Here is a 17,012-nt window from a genome sequence, read left to right on the forward strand (position 1 = left end):
GTTGCTAACGAAGCATGATTCCAGTGGGCAATTTAGATCAAGTTTGACACGTTCCGCTAGAGGTATGCAGAATTTTAATCGCACATTTTATTGCTAGATGCGTTGAAATCTAAGTGCCCAGCCGATCAAAACAATAAACAAGTCCGTCTAGAGACGTGCGGTGTAGCAAAGCAGGTGGTGAGGCCGTGGGATTGCTGAATCTTGCGTGGCGGTGTTTTTACTACAAGGACTCGTGTCTACTTTCGACCCCGCGTGTTTACAAACGGTAAAAGAGCGTGTGGAATTTCCCTTTGACGGGATTTAAACTGGGTAATTATACGATTTAGACTACACAAATCTACGATAACTGCATTCACACTGACGTTTTTGAAATGTTCGTGAGTTGTTTGATTTTAGATCGGGTGGTTAATGTCGTGTGGTGTAGTTATAAAGTTCGTGTGGTTGCATGTTATATTATCAAGTCGGGTAACCTAACCATGGCGTCCTTGCTTTATTTGAAATTTGTCATCCCTACTTATTGCTTTGAGTCCAGACACCTTTCCCCAAGTACTTCCACCTCTTAGTTTGGATGTCGTAGTTTAGAGTTTGACTTTTTGCGCTAACTGAAACCAATACCGAAGACAAAATCATACGACTGACCCCACAGGTTGTCTCTGGATTTTATCAGGTAATTGCTTTTTCCTCCCCCTGCTAGAGAATACGAAACTTAATTTACTGAAGCAATCAAACAATGAGTAGCACAATTTATGTCGGCTCTACGATTTGTCAGGATTTAAAACTTGATTACTTTAGGTACTTTTGTATCATTTCGTCATGATAATTGATTTTATCTTGTGTTGATTGTTTCGCTTCTCTTACTCAGTGTATGCATGATAATACATGGCTTATTTTTTTCACGCGATGGGTCACAATTCGTGCTGAGAGCAATTCTAAATTTCTACAAGCAAATTTATCCTACATGTCGTGTTTATTTTCGGCGTTGATTTGAAAAGCAGTGTTTACATTGCCAAGAAATTTACATGATTGTTTCTCAATATTGAAATGGTGGCATCTTGTCCTGTGTTTTTCCAACCCGCCTTAGAAATAACTACAAAATGGCCTTCCCTTTTGCACTAAAATGGCATTCGAACCTTGAAAACTGACGACAGACGAAAAATCCCGTGCAGTCGACTGGCTTCCCGCTATCAGCTTTCTGATTGGCTTATTCCTTTACCAAGATGGCGGCCTACACACAACCCTCAATACAACATTAGCTTGTTCGCACTTGAAACTCATTTCTCGACCGCAAATCGCAATAATGTCGCCGGAATAAGGGTCTAAAGGGTCTTGGAATGCGCGAAAATGATTTGCAACTGTGGCTGAATCGTAGTTCAGGTAAATATTAGTAAATTACTTTTCGTGTTCGAAAGCGTCTTCGGTTTCTAACGAAAGTTTGTTTACAGTCGAGCAACTGATTAAATTTCCAAATCGCCCAAACCTTACTACATCGAAGCGGTTCTTTCATAGCCACCTTCGGTAAACTTCAAATCCAAGGCGTCTATCTAGTGATTCTAAACTTTATAGAAGTCATCTTTGTAAGTTTAAAGTTATTGAACTGTACTTTCGACTGTTTGACAAACGATATGGTGGGAGTTAGTAAATTAGGCAACTTCAAGTTGTTGTGATATTATCGAGTAGAAAACTTTATCAATCCACATTTAATTATTTATCCAATTCGTTATTATTTTTGTCTCATAGTGAAGTTAATTTTCTTGGTAGAGTCGCAGAAACATCGTCATGCTAATAGTTACGCGGTTATCGTTATTATATTCTAGAAAATGCTGGGCGTCATCTAGATATGGGAAGTCTCACCGTTGTAACTACAGAGTCTTTAACAACACCGTAAGTATAACATTATTTAACTGGCGATAAATCACTAATAAATAAGCAGCTTTCTCTGAATCCCAATTTTTAAACATCGTACTTATCACATAAGGTTTATTAAGATCTCTTACATATATAAATGTTTAACTTCTGTTCCATCTGCTTGAAAGTACAAAACCTCTGTTTGAGCATTATACTGGTGTTTAATTAAAATGTCTTTATTTTGAATTCATAATAATCATATCCTCCATATGTGATAGGGGAGTAGAATACTGATTGAGGCATAATAACGTGAGATACATTTTTTCCAGGACTGCAACAGCAAGTGATATGCACTCTACAGAAACTATCATCATAAGAAATTGCAGAACAAGTGGTTTAGGTAAAGTATTTCCTATTCTCTTTTTTTCCAATGGACCTAACGCATTTTCTCCTTCACATATTTATTCAAGTGCAAATTGAGAGAAACATTTGGTATAAATTTGACATTTTATGCTAAAGCTCTTCTTACACCCTACTTGTACAATGCTCTTGGCTCTAAACATGAACTTATCACTCATCATCATGCTTATCACTCAGGAATAAAGATCATCGGAGGCAAAAGCACTGTTGGCGAGACTGATTATGGAATCTTTGTCAAGAAAGTATTAGTTGGAGGAAGAGCAGAGGCGGAAGGTAAGAGTTTTATCTTAAGCAGATTTGTTGCCCTCTAGATTTTAGAAACTAAAATTTAAGGTAAAACTAAAAATCCTTGTATTGTACTGATGCAGGGAAAGATCACATAAACTCAAGCAACTTGCAGGGTTAAAAGATGAGTTTCTATATTTGACCCTCTGGGATTCATTCTCTGTGTTCTTTGTGTAGGTCATTTACAAGAAGGCGACCACTTACTAGAAGCAAATGGGGAATCCATGGTTGGGGTGACCAATGACAAGTAAGTAAAGAAGGAATGATTTTAATTTCCATGCATTGTTTTTTCTCTCTTAATGTTACTTTTTGCCTCCATTCTAGGGCCATTGCTATTTTGCGCAAGGTAGCAGAAACTAATCAGGCCAGACTAGTTATAAGTAGGGATAGCCAATCACGGTAAGATTTGAAACAAATATTTACCAATAGAAGTTTATTTTCTATGAATGGTGATGATCAGTTACAGGCCTACTGTCCCATTCTTACTCGAGGAAAATCATAATTTAAAAAAAAAAGATGTTAAGGAGAAAATAATCTCTGTTCCCCTAGCAAATACAAAAATTTAAAAAAATCTAGATGGATATTATAGTGATGTTAATACTGATCATGTATTTTATAATGTGCATTATATGATGATTTGTGTTTTGCGTTTTTTTCTTTAAAGTGAGGAATTTGCATCATTAATGAGAGCCATTAACCATGGGACCCTAACGAGCCAAAACTCATTTAGTCTTAATGGACCTGGTGCCTTGGAATTAATGCGAGGTTCAAGCCAAAATAGCTCTAGAGCATCAACACCATCCCCTACTATGGGTAAGACATTAATAGTAAGAAATGTAGTAAACAGGAAGGAAATACCTTTTAGCAAAGTGCGAACTAGGGGTAGGTGGCACTTCCTGCCCCCATCCATAGCTATACATTCCATCTTTTAACTACATACCCGCATTCACCCCCTATCCCATGCCCCCTGCACCCACCCATAGCAACCCACCACTGAGCCCACCCATAGCAAGTAGCTCCTGTACCCACTTCTAGCAACGCACACCCCTGCACCCACCCAATGCATCAAACCCCCTGCACCCACCCAATCCATCAAACCCGCTGCACCCACCCAATGCATCACACCCCCTGCACCCACCCAATGCATCAAACCCCCTGCACCCACCCAATGCATCAAACCCCCTGCACCCACCCAATGCATCAAACCCCCTGCACCCACCCAATGCATCAAACCCCCTGCACCCACCCAATGCATCAAACCCCCTGCACCCACCCAATGCATCACACCCCCTGCACCCACCCAATGCATCAAACCCCCTGCACCCACCCAATGCATCAAACCCCCTGCACCCACCCAATGCATCACACCCCCTGCACCCACCCAATGCATCAAACCCCCTGCACCCACCCAATGCATCAAACCCCCTGCACCCACCCAATGCATCACACCCCCTGCACCCACCCAATGCATCAAACCTCCTGCACCCACCCAATGCATCAAACCCCCTGCACCCACCCAATGCATCAAACCCCTGCACCCACCCAATGCATCAAACCCCCTGCACCCACCCAATGCATCAAACCCCCAGCAACAACCCAATGCATCACACCCTCTGCACACACCCAATGCATCAAACCCCCTGCACCCACCCAATGCATCAAACCCCCAGCACCCACCCAATGCATCACACCCCCTGCACCCACCCAATGCATCAAACCCCCTGCACCCACCCAATGCATCAAACCCCCTGCACACACCCTATGCATCAAACCCCCTGCACCCACCCAATGCATCAAACCCCCTGCACCCACCCAATGCATCAAACCCCCTGCACACACCCAATGCATCAAACCCCCTGCACCCACCCAATGCATCAAACCCCCTGCACCCACCCAATGCATCAAACCCCCTGCACCCACCCAATGCATCAAACCCCCTGCACCCACCCTATGCATCACACCCCCTGCACCCACCCAATGCATCAAACCCCCTGCACCCACCCAATGCATCAAAACCCCCTGCACCCACCCAATGCATCACACCCCCTGCACACAACCAATGCATCACACCCCCTGCACCCACCCAATGCATCAAACCCCCTGCACCCACCCAATGCATCACACCCCCTGCACCCACCCAATGCATCAAACCCCCAGCAACAACCCAATGCATCAAACCCCCTGCACACACCCTATGCATCAAACCCCCTGCACCCACCCAATGCATCAAACCCCCTGCACCCACCCAATGCATCAAACCCCCTGCACCCACCCAATGCATCAAACCCCCTGCACACAACCAATGCATCACACCCCCTGCACCCACCCAATGCATCAAACCCCCTGCACCCACCCAATGCATCAAACCCCCTGCACCCACCCAATGCATCAAACCCCCTGCACCCACCCAATGCATCAAACCCCCTGCACACAACCAATGCATCACACCCCCTGCACCCACCCAATGCATCAAACCCCCTGCACCCACCCAATGCATCAAACCCCCTGCACACACCCTATGCATCAAACCCCCTGCACCCACCCAATGCATCAAACCCCCTGCACCCACCCAATGCATCAAACCCCCTGCACCCACCCAATGCATCAAACCCTCTGCACCCACCCAATGCATAAAACCCCCTGCACCCACCCAATGCATCAAACCCCTGCACCCACCCAATGCATAAAACCCTCTGCACCCACCCAATGCATAAAACCCCCTGCACCCACCCAATGCATCAAACCCCTGCACCCACCCAATGCATCAAACCCCCTGCACCCACCCAATGCATCAAACCCCCTGCACACACCCTATGCATCAAACCCTCTGCACCCACCCAATGCATAAAACCCCCTGCACCCACCCTATGCATCAAACCCCCTGCACCCACCCAATGCATCAAACCCCCTGCACCCACCCAATGCATCAAACCCCCTGCACCCACCCAATGCATCAAACCCCCAGCAACAACCCAATGCATCAAACCCCCTGCACCCACCCAATGCATCAAACCCCCTGCACCCACCCAATGCATCAAACCCCCTGCACCCACCCAATGCATAAAACCCCCTGCACCCACCCTATGCATCAAACCCCCTGCACCCACCCAATGCATCAAACCCCCTGCACCCACCCAATGCATCAAACCCCCTGCACCCACCCAATGCATCAAACCCCCTGCACCCACCCAATGCATCAAACCCCTGCACCCACCCAATGCATCAAACCCCCTGCACCCACCCAATGCATCAAACCCCCTGCACCCACCCAATGCATCAAACCCCCTGCACCCACCCAATGCATAAAACCCCCTGCACCCACCCTATGCATCAAACCCCCTGCACCCACCCAATGCATCAAACCCCCTGCACCCACCCAATGCATCAAACCCCCTGCACCCACCCAATGCATCAAACCCCCTGCACCCACCCAATGCATCAAACCCCCTGCACCCACCCAATGCATCAAAACCCCCTGCACCCACCCAATGCATCACACCCCCTGCACACAACCAATGCATCAAACCCCCTGCACCCACCCAATGCATCACACCCCCTGTACCCACCCAATGCATCAAACCCCTGCACCCACCCAATGCATCAAACCCCCTGCACCCACCCAATGCATCAAACCCCCTGCACACACCCTATGCATCAAACCCCCTGCACACACCCTATGCATCAAACCCCCTGCACCCACCCAATGCATCAAAACCCCCTGCACCCACCCAATGCATCAAACCCCCTGCACCCACCCAATGCATCAAACCCCCTGCACCCACCCAATGCATCAAACCCCCTGCACCCACCCAATGCATCACACCCCCTGTACCCACCCAATGCATCACACCCCCTGCACCCACCCAATGCATCACACCCCCTGTACCCACCCAATGCATCAAACCCCTGCACCCACCCAATGCATCAAACCCCCTGCACCCACCCAATGCATCAAACCCCCTGCACCCACCCAATGCATCAAACCCCCTGCACACACCCTATGCATCAAACCCTCTGCACCCACCCAATGCATAAAACCCCCTGCACCCACCCTATGCATCAAACCCCCTGCACCCACCCAATGCATCAAACCCCCAGCAACAACCCAATGCATCAAACCCCCTGCACCCACCCAATGCATCAAACCCCCTGCACCCACCCAATGCATCACACCCCCTGCACCCACCCAATGCATCAAACCCCCTGCACCCACCCAATGCATCAAACCCCCTGCACCCACCCTATGCATCAAACCCCCTGCACCCACCCTATGCATCACATCCCCTGCACCCACCCAATGCATCAAACCCCCTGCACCCACCCAATGCATCAAACCCCCTGCACCCACCCAATGCATCAAAACCCCCTGCACCGACCCAATGCATCACACCCCCTGCACACAACCAATGCATCACACCCCCTGCACCCACCCAATGCATCAAACCCCCTGCACCCACCCAATGCATCAAACCCCCTGTACCCACCCAATGCATCAAACCCCCTGCACACAACCAATGCATCACACCCCCTGCACCCACCCAATGCATCACACCCCCTGCACCCACCCAATGCATCAAACCCCCAGCAACAACCCAATGCATCAAACCCCCTGCACCCACCCAATGCATCAAACCCCCTGCACCCACCCAATGCATCACACCCCCTGCACCCACCCAATGCATCACACCCCCTGCACCCACCCAATGCATCAAACCCCCTGCACCCACCAAATGCATCAAACCCCCTCCACCCACCCAATGCATCAAACCCCCTGCACCCACCCAATGCATCAAACCCCCTGCACCCACCCAATGCATCAAACCCCCTGCACCCACCCAATGCATCACACCCCCTGCACCCATCCAATGCATCAAACCCGCTGCACCCACCCAATGCATCAAACCCCCTGCACCCACCCAATGCATCACACCCCCTGCACCCACCCAATGCATCACACCCCCTGCACCCATCCAATGCATCAAACCTGCTGCACCCACCCAATGCATCACACCCCCAGCAACAACCCAATGCATCAAACCCCCTGCACCCACCCAATGCATCAAACCCCCTGCACCCACCCAATGCATCACACCCCCTGCACCCACCCAATGCATCAAACCCCCTGCACCCACCCAATGCATCAAACCCCCTGCACCCACCCAATGCATCAAACCCCCTGCACACACCCAATGCATCAAACCCCCTGCACCCACCCAATGCATCACACCCCTTGCACCCACCCAATGCATCAAACCCCCTGCACCCATCCAATGCATCAAACCCCCTGCACCCACCCAATGCATCAAACCCCCTGCACCCACCCAATGCATCAAACCCCCTGCACCCACCCAATGCATCACACCCCCTGCACCCACCCAATGCATCACACCCCCTGCACCCACCCAATGCATCAAACCCCCTGCACCCACCCAATGCATCAAACCCCCTGCACCCACCCAATGCATCAAACCCCCTGCACCCACCCTATGCATCAAACCCCCTGCACCCACCCAATGCATCAAACCCCCTGCACACACCCAATGCATCAAACCCCCTGCACCCACCCAATGCATCAAACCCCCTGCACACACCCTATGCATCAAACCCCCTGCACACACCCTATGCATCAAACCCCCTGCACCCACCCAATGCATCAAACCCCCTGCACCCACCCAATGCATCAAACCCCCTGCACCCACCCAATGCATCAAACCCCCTGCACCCACCCAATGCATCACACCCCCTGCACCCACCCAATGCATCACACCCCCTGCACCCATCCAATGCATCAAACCTGCTGCACCCACCCAATGCATCACACCCCCAGCAACAACCCAATGCATCAAACCCCCTGCACCCACCCAATGCATCAAACCCCCTGCACCCACCCAATGCATCACACCCCCTGCACCCACCCAATGCATCACACCCCCTGCACCCACCCAATGCATCAAACCCCTGCACCCACCCAATGCATCAAACCCCCTGCACCCACCCAATGCATCAAACTCCCTGCACTCACCCAATTCATTCAAACCCCCTGCACCCACCCAATGCATCAAACCCCCTGCACCCACCCAATGCATCACACCCCCTGCACCCACCCAATGCATCAAACCCCCTGCACCCACCCAATGCATCAAACCCCCTGCACCCACCCAATGCATCAAACCCCCTGCACCCACCCTATGCATCAAACCCCCTGCACCCACCCAATGCATCAAACCCCCTGCACACACCCAATGCATCAAACCCCCTGCACCCACCCAATGCATCACACCCCCTGCACCCACCCAATGCATCACACCCCCTGCACCCACCCAATGCATCAAACCCCCTGCACCCACCCAATGCATCAAACCCCCTGCACCTACCCAATGCATCAAACCCCCTGCACACACCCTATGCATCAAACCCCCTGCACCCACCCAATGCATCAAACCCCCTGCACCCACCCAATGCATCAAACCCGCTGCACCCACCCAATGCATCAAACCCCCTGCACCCACCCAATGCATCAAACCCCCTGCACCCACCCAATGCATCAAACCCCCTGCACCCACCCAATGCATCAAACCCCCTGCACCCATCCAATGCATCACACCCCCTGCACCCACCCAATGCATCAAACCCCCTGCACCCACCCAATGCATCAAACCCCCTGCACCCACCCAATGCATCACACCCCCTGCACCCACCCAATGCATCAAACCCCCTGCACCCACCCAATGCATCACACCCCCTGTACCCACCCAATGCATCACACCCCCTGCACCCATCCAATGCATCAAACCTGCTGCACCCACCCAATGCATCACACCCCCAGCAACAACCCAATGCATCAAACCCCCTGCACCCACCCAATGCATCAAACCCCCTGCACCCACCCAATGCATCACACCCCCTGCACCCACCCAATGCATCAAACCCCCTGCACCCACCCAATGCATCAAACCCCCTGCACCCACCCAATGCATCAAACCCCCTGCACACACCCTATGCATCAAACCCCCTGCACCCACCCAATGCATCAAACCCCCTGCACCCACCCAATGCATCAAACCCCCTGCACACACCCTATGCATCAAACCCCCTGCACCCACCCAATGCATCAAACCCCCTGCACCCACCCAATGCATCAAACCCGCTGCACCCACCCAATGCATCAAACCCCTGCACCCACCCAATGCATCAAACCCCCTGCACCCACCCAATGCATCAAACTCCCTGCACTCACCCAATTCATTCAAACCCCCTGCACCCACCCAATGCATCAAACCCCCTGCACCCACCCAATGCATCACACCCCCTGCACCCACCCAATGCATCAAACCCCCTGCACCCACCCAATGCATCAAACCCCCTGCACCCACCCAATGCATCAAACTCCCTGCACTCACCCAATTCATTCAAACCCCCTGCACCCACCCAATGCATCAAACCCCCTGCACCCACCCAATGCATCACACCCCCTGCACCCACCCAATGCATCAAACCCCCTGCACCCACCCAATGCATCAAACCCCCTGCACCCACCCAATGCATCAAACCCCCTGCACCCACCCTATGCATCAAACCCCCTGCACCCACCCAATGCATCAAACCCCCTGCACACACCCAATGCATCAAACCCCCTGCACCCACCCAATGCATCACACCCCCTGCACCCACCCAATGCATCACACCCCCTGCACCCACCCAATGCATCAAACCCCCTGCACCCACCCAATGCATCAAACCCCCTGCACCTACCCAATGCATCAAACCCCCTGCACACACCCTATGCATCAAACCCCCTGCACCCACCCAATGCATCAAACCCCCTGCACCCACCCAATGCATCAAACCCGCTGCACCCACCCAATGCATCAAACCCCCTGCACCCACCCAATGCATCAAACCCCCTGCACCCACCCAATGCATCAAACCCCCTGCACCCACCCAATGCATCAAACCCCCTGCACCCATCCAATGCATCACACCCCCTGCACCCACCCAATGCATCAAACCCCCTGCACCCACCCAATGCATCAAACCCCCTGCACCCACCCAATGCATCACACCCCCTGCACCCACCCAATGCATCAAACCCCCTGCACCCACCCAATGCATCACACCCCCTGCACCCACCCAATGCATCACACCCCCTGCACCCATCCAATGCATCAAACCTGCTGCACCCACCCAATGCATCACACCCCCAGCAACAACCCAATGCATCAAACCCCCTGCACCCACCCAATGCATCAAACCCCCTCCACCCACCCAATGCATCAAACCCCCTGCACCCATCCAATGCATCACACCCCCTGCACCCACCCAATGCATCAAACCCCCTGCACCCACCCAATGCATCAAACCCCCTGCACCCACCCAATGCATCACACCCCCTGCACCCACCCAATGCATCAAACCCCCTGCACCCACCCAATGCATCACACCCCCTGCACCCACCCAATGCATCACACCCCCTGCACCCATCCAATGCATCAAACCTGCTGCACCCACCCAATGCATCACACCCCCAGCAACAACCCAATGCATCAAACCCCCTGCACCCACCCAATGCATCAAACCCCCTGCACCCACCCAATGCATCACACCCCCTGCACCCACCCAATGCATCAAACCCCCTGCACCCACCCAATGCATCAAACCCCCTGCACCCACCCAATGCATCAAACCCCCTGCACACACCCTATGCATCAAACCCCCTGCACCCACCCAATGCATCAAACCCCCTGCACCCACCCAATGCATCAAACCCCCTGCACACACCCTATGCATCAAACCCCCTGCACCCACCCAATGCATCAAACCCCCTGCACCCACCCAATGCATCAAACCCGCTGCACCCACCCAATGCATCAAACCCCCTGCACCCACCCAATGCATCAAACCCCCTGCACCCACCCAATGCATCAAACCCCCTGCACCCACCCAATGCATCAATCCCCTGCACCCACCCAATGCATCAAACCCCCTGCACCCACCCAATGCATCAAACCCCCTGCACCCACCCAATGCATCACACCCCCTGCACACACCCAATGCATCAAACCCCCTGCACCCACCCAATGCATCAAACCCCCTGCACCCACCCAATGCATTAAACCCCCTGCACCCACCCAATGCATCACACCCCCTGCACCCACCCAATGCATCAAACCCCTGCACCCACCCAATGCATCAAACCCTCTGCACCCACCCAATGCATCAAACCCCCTGCACCCACCCAATGCATCAAACCCCCTGCACCCACCCAATGCATCAAACCCCCTGCACCCACCCAATGCATCAAACCCCCTGCACCCACCCAATGCATCACACCCCCTGCACCCACCCAATGCATCAAACCCCCTGCACCCACCCAATGCATCACACCCCCAGCAACAACCCAATGCATCAAACCCCCTGCACCCACCCAATGCATCACACCCCCTGCACCCACCCAATGCATCAAACCCCTGCACCCACCCAATGCATCAAACCCTCTGCACCCACCCAATGCATCAAACCCCCTGCACCCACCCAATGCATCAAACCCCCTGCACCCACCCAATGCATCAAACCCCCTGCACCCACCCAATGCATCAAACCCCCTGCACCCACCCAATGCATCAAACCCCCTGCACCCACCCAATGCATCAAACCCCCTGCACCCACCCAATGCATCACACCCCCAGCAACAACCCAATGCATCAAACCCCCTGCACCCACCCAATGCATCAAACCCCCTGCACCCACCCAATGCATCAAACCCCCTGCACCCACCCAATGCATCAAACCCCCAGCAACAACCCAATGCATCAAACCCCCTGCACCCACCCAATGCATCAAACCCCCTGCACCCACCCAATGCATCAAACCCCCTGCACCCACCCAATGCATCAAACCCCCTGCACCCACCCAATGCATCAAACCCCCTGCACCCACCCAATGCATCAAACCCCCTGCACACACCCAATGCATCACACCCCCTGCACCCACCCAATGCATCAAACCCCCTGCACCCACCCAATGCATCAAACCCCCTGCACCCACCCAATGCATCAAACCCCCTGCACCCACCCAATGCATCAAACCCCCTGCACCCACCCAATGCATCAAACCCCCTGCACACACCCAATGCATCAAACCCCCTGCACCCACCCAATGCATCAAACCCCCAGCAACAACCCAATGCATCAAACCCCCTGCACCCACCCAATGCATCCACCCCCCTGCACACACCCTATGCATCAAACCCCCTGCACCCACCCAATGCATCAAACCCCCTGCACCCACCCAATGCATCAAACCCCCAGCAACAACCCAATGCATCAAACCCCCTGCACCCACCCAATGCATCAAACCCCCTGCACCCACCCAATGCATCAAACCCCCTGCACCCACCCAATGCATCAAACCCCCTGCACCCACCCAATGCATCAAACCCCCTGCACCCACCCAATGCATCACACCCCCTGCACACACCCAATGCATCAAACCCCCTGCACCCACCCAATGCATCAAACCCCCTGCACCCACCCAATGCATTAAACCCCCTGCACCCACCCAATGCATCACACCCCCTGCACCCACCCAATGCATCAAACCCCTGCACCCACCCAATGCATCAAACCCTCTGCACCCACCCAATGCATCAAACCCCCTGCACCCACCCAATGCATCAAACCCCCTGCACCCACCCAATGCATCAAACCCCCTGCACCCACCCAATGCATCAAACCCCCTGCACCCACCCAATGCATCAAACCCCCTGCACCCACCCAATGCATCAAACCCCCTGCACCCACCCAATGCATCACACCCCCAGCAACAACCCAATGCATCAAACCCCCTGCACCCACCCAATGCATCACACCCCCTGCACCCACCCAATGCATCAAACCCCTGCACCCACCCAATGCATCAAACCCTCTGCACCCACCCAATGCATCAAACCCCCTGCACCCACCCAATGCATCAAACCCCCTGCACCCACCCAATGCATCAAACCCCCTGCACCCACCCAATGCATCAAACCCCCTGCACCCACCCAATGCATCAAACCCCCTGCACCCACCCAATGCATCAAACCCCCTGCACCCACCCAATGCATCACACCCCCAGCAACAACCCAATGCATCAAACCCCCTGCACCCACCCAATGCATCAAACCCCCTGCACCCACCCAATGCATCAAACCCCCTGCACCCACCCAATGCATCAAACCCCCAGCAACAACCCAATGCATCAAACCCCCTGCACCCACCCAATGCATCAAACCCCCTGCACCCACCCAATGCATCAAACCCCCTGCACCCACCCAATGCATCAAACCCCCTGCACCCACCCAATGCATCAAACCCCCTGCACCCACCCAATGCATCAAACCCCCTGCACACACCCAATGCATCACACCCCCTGCACCCACCCAATGCATCAAACCCCCTGCACCCACCCAATGCATCAAACCCCCTGCACCCACCCAATGCATCAAACCCCCTGCACCCACCCAATGCATCAAACCCCCTGCACCCACCCAATGCATCAAACCCCCTGCACACACCCAATGCATCAAACCCCCTGCACCCACCCAATGCATCAAACCCCCAGCAACAACCCAATGCATCAAACCCCCTGCACCCACCCAATGCATCCACCCCCCTGCACACACCCTATGCATCAAACCCCCTGCACCCACCCAATGCATCAAACCCCCTGCACCCACCCAATGCATCAAACCCCCTGCAACCAACCCTAGCAACGCAGCTCCTGTACCCACCCCTGCACTCACCCCTAGCAACACAACCCTGTAGGCAAGCCTTAGCAATACACCCCCTGTATCCACTCATAGCCATACACCCCCTGTATCCACTCCTAGCAATACACCCCCTGTATGCACTCCTAGCCATACACCCCCTGTATCCACTCCTAGCCATACACCCCCTGTATCCACTCCTAGCCATACACCCCCTGTATTCACTCCTAGCCATACACCCCCTGTATCCACTCCTAGTAATACACCCCCTGTATCCACTCCTAGCAATACACTCCCTGTATTTTCACTCCTAGCCATACACCCCCTGTATCCACTCCTAGCCATACACCCCCTGTATCCACTCCTAGCCATACACCCCCTGTATTCACTCCTAGCCATACACCCCCTGTATTCACTCCTAGCCATACACCCCCTGTATCCACTTCTAGCAATACACCCCCTGTATCTACTCCTAGCAATACACCCCCTGTATCCACTCCTAGCAATACACTCCCTGTACCCACTCCTAGCCATACACCCCCTGTATTCACTCCTAGCAATTCACCCCCTGTATCCACTCCTAGCCATACACCCCCTGTATCCACTCCTAGCCATACACCCCCTGTATTCACTCCTAGCCATACACCCCCTGTATTCACTCCTAGCCATACACCCCCTGTATCCACTTCTAGCAATACACCCCCTGTATCTACTCCTAGCAATACACCCCCTGTATCCACTCCTAGCAATACACTCCCTGTACCCACTCCTAGCCATACACCCCCTGTATTCACTCCTAGCAATTCACCCCCTGTATCCACTCCTAGCCATACACCCCCTGTATCCACTCCTAGCAATACACCCCCTGTATCCACTCCTAGCCATACACCCCCTGTATCCACTCCTAGCAATTCACCCCCTGTATCCACTCCTAGCAATTCACCCCCTGTATCCACTCCTAGCCATACACCCCCTGTATCCACTCCTAGCAATACACTCCCTGTATCCACTCCTAGCCATACACCCCCTGTATTCACTCCTAGCCATACACCCCCTGTATCCACTCCTAGCCATACACCCCCTGTATTCACTCCTAGCCATACACCCCCTGTATCCACTCCTAGCCATACACCCCCTGTATCCACTCCTAGCAATTCACCCCCTGTATCCACTCCTATCCATACACCCCCTGTATCCACTCCTATCCATACACCCCCTGTATCCACTCCTAGCAATACACCCCCTGTATCCACTCCTAGCAATACACCCCCTGTATCCACTCCTAGCCATACACCCCCTGTATCCACTCCTATCCATACACCCCCTGTATCCACTCCTAGCCATACACCCCCTGTATCCACTCCTAGCAATACACCCCCTGTATCCACTCCTAGCCATACACCCCCTGTATCCACTCCTATCCATACACCCCCTGTATCCACTCCTAGCCATACACCCCCTGTATTCACTCCTAGCAATTCACCCCCTGTATCCACTCCTATCCATACACCCCCTGTATTCACTCCTAGCAATTCACCCCCTGTATCCACTCCTATCCATACACCCCTGTATCCACTCCTAGCCATACACCCCCTGTATCCACTCCTAGCCATACACCCCCTGTATCCACTCCTAGCCATACACCCCCTGTATCCACTCCTAGCAATACACCCCCTGTATCCACTCCTAGCCATACACCCCCTGTATCCACTCCTAGCAATACACCCCCTGTATCCACTCCTAGCCATACACCCCCTGTATCCACTCCTAGCCATACACCCCCTGTATCCACTCCTAGCAATTCACCCCCTGTATCCACTCCTATCCATACACCCCCTGTATCCACTCCTAGTAATACACCCCCTGTATCCACTCCTAGCAATACACCCCCTGTATCCACTCCTAGCCATACACCCCCTGTTTCCACTCCTATCCATACACCCCCTGTATCCACTCCTAGCCATACACCCCGTTATCCACTCCTAGTAATACACCCCCTGTATCCACTCCTAGCCATACACCCCCTGTATCCACTCCTAGCCATACACCCCCTGTATTCACTCCTAGCAATTCACCCCCTGTATCCACTCCTAGCCATACACCCCCTGTATTCACTCCTAGCCATACACCCCCTGTATCCTCTCCTAGCAATTCACCCCCTGTATTCACTCCTATCCATACACCCCCTGTATCCTCTCCTAGCAATTCACCCCCTGTATCCACTCCTAGCCATACACCCCCTGTATTCACTCCTAGCCATACACCCCCTGTATCCACTCCTAGCAATACACCCCCTGTATGCACTCCTAGCCATACACCCCCTGTATCCACTCCTAGCCATACACCCCCTGTATCCACTCCTAGCCATACACCCCCTGTATTCACTCCTAGCCATACACCCCCTGTATCCACTCCTAGTAATACACCCCCTGTATCCACTCCTAGCAATACACTCCCTGTATTTTCACTCCTAGCCATACACCCCCTGTATCCACTCCTAGCCATACACCCCCTGTATCCACTCCTAGCCATACACCCCCTGTATTCACTCCTAGCCATACACCCCCTGTATCCACTCCTAGCCATACACCCCCTGTATTCACTCCTAGCCATACACCCCCTGTATCCACTCCTAGCCATACACCCCCTGTATCCACTCCTAGTAATACACCCCCTGTATCCACTCCTAGCAATACACTCCCTGTATTCACTCCTA

General features: G+C 53.3%; 1 protein-coding gene across 4 annotated transcripts in view; it reads left to right on the forward strand.

The window, feature by feature from the left end:
* Positions 1-17,012, forward strand: part of LOC116604619 — a 27,908-nt gene continuing 10,896 nt past the window's right edge. Inside the window, exons 1-7 of one of the 4 annotated variants that reach the window (XM_048733223.1) lie at positions 1-309; positions 1,815-1,881; positions 2,175-2,245; positions 2,443-2,538; positions 2,728-2,797; positions 2,875-2,949; positions 3,215-3,363. In XM_048733223.1, the coding sequence (XP_048589180.1) occupies positions 1,838-1,881; positions 2,175-2,245; positions 2,443-2,538; positions 2,728-2,797; positions 2,875-2,949; positions 3,215-3,363 (505 nt within the window). In that variant the 5' untranslated portion in view covers positions 1-309; positions 1,815-1,837. Of the gene's footprint in view, positions 310-643; positions 668-1,024; positions 1,375-1,814; positions 1,882-2,174; positions 2,246-2,442; positions 2,539-2,727; positions 2,798-2,874; positions 2,950-3,214; positions 3,364-17,012 lie in introns of those variants that run through there. The other 3 variants (XM_048733222.1, XM_048733224.1, XM_048733221.1) reach the window with 3 other exon arrangements.

This window comes from Nematostella vectensis, chromosome 10, assembly GCF_932526225.1.
Source record: "Nematostella vectensis chromosome 10, jaNemVect1.1, whole genome shotgun sequence".
Lineage (NCBI taxonomy): Eukaryota > Metazoa > Cnidaria > Anthozoa > Actiniaria > Edwardsiidae > Nematostella > Nematostella vectensis.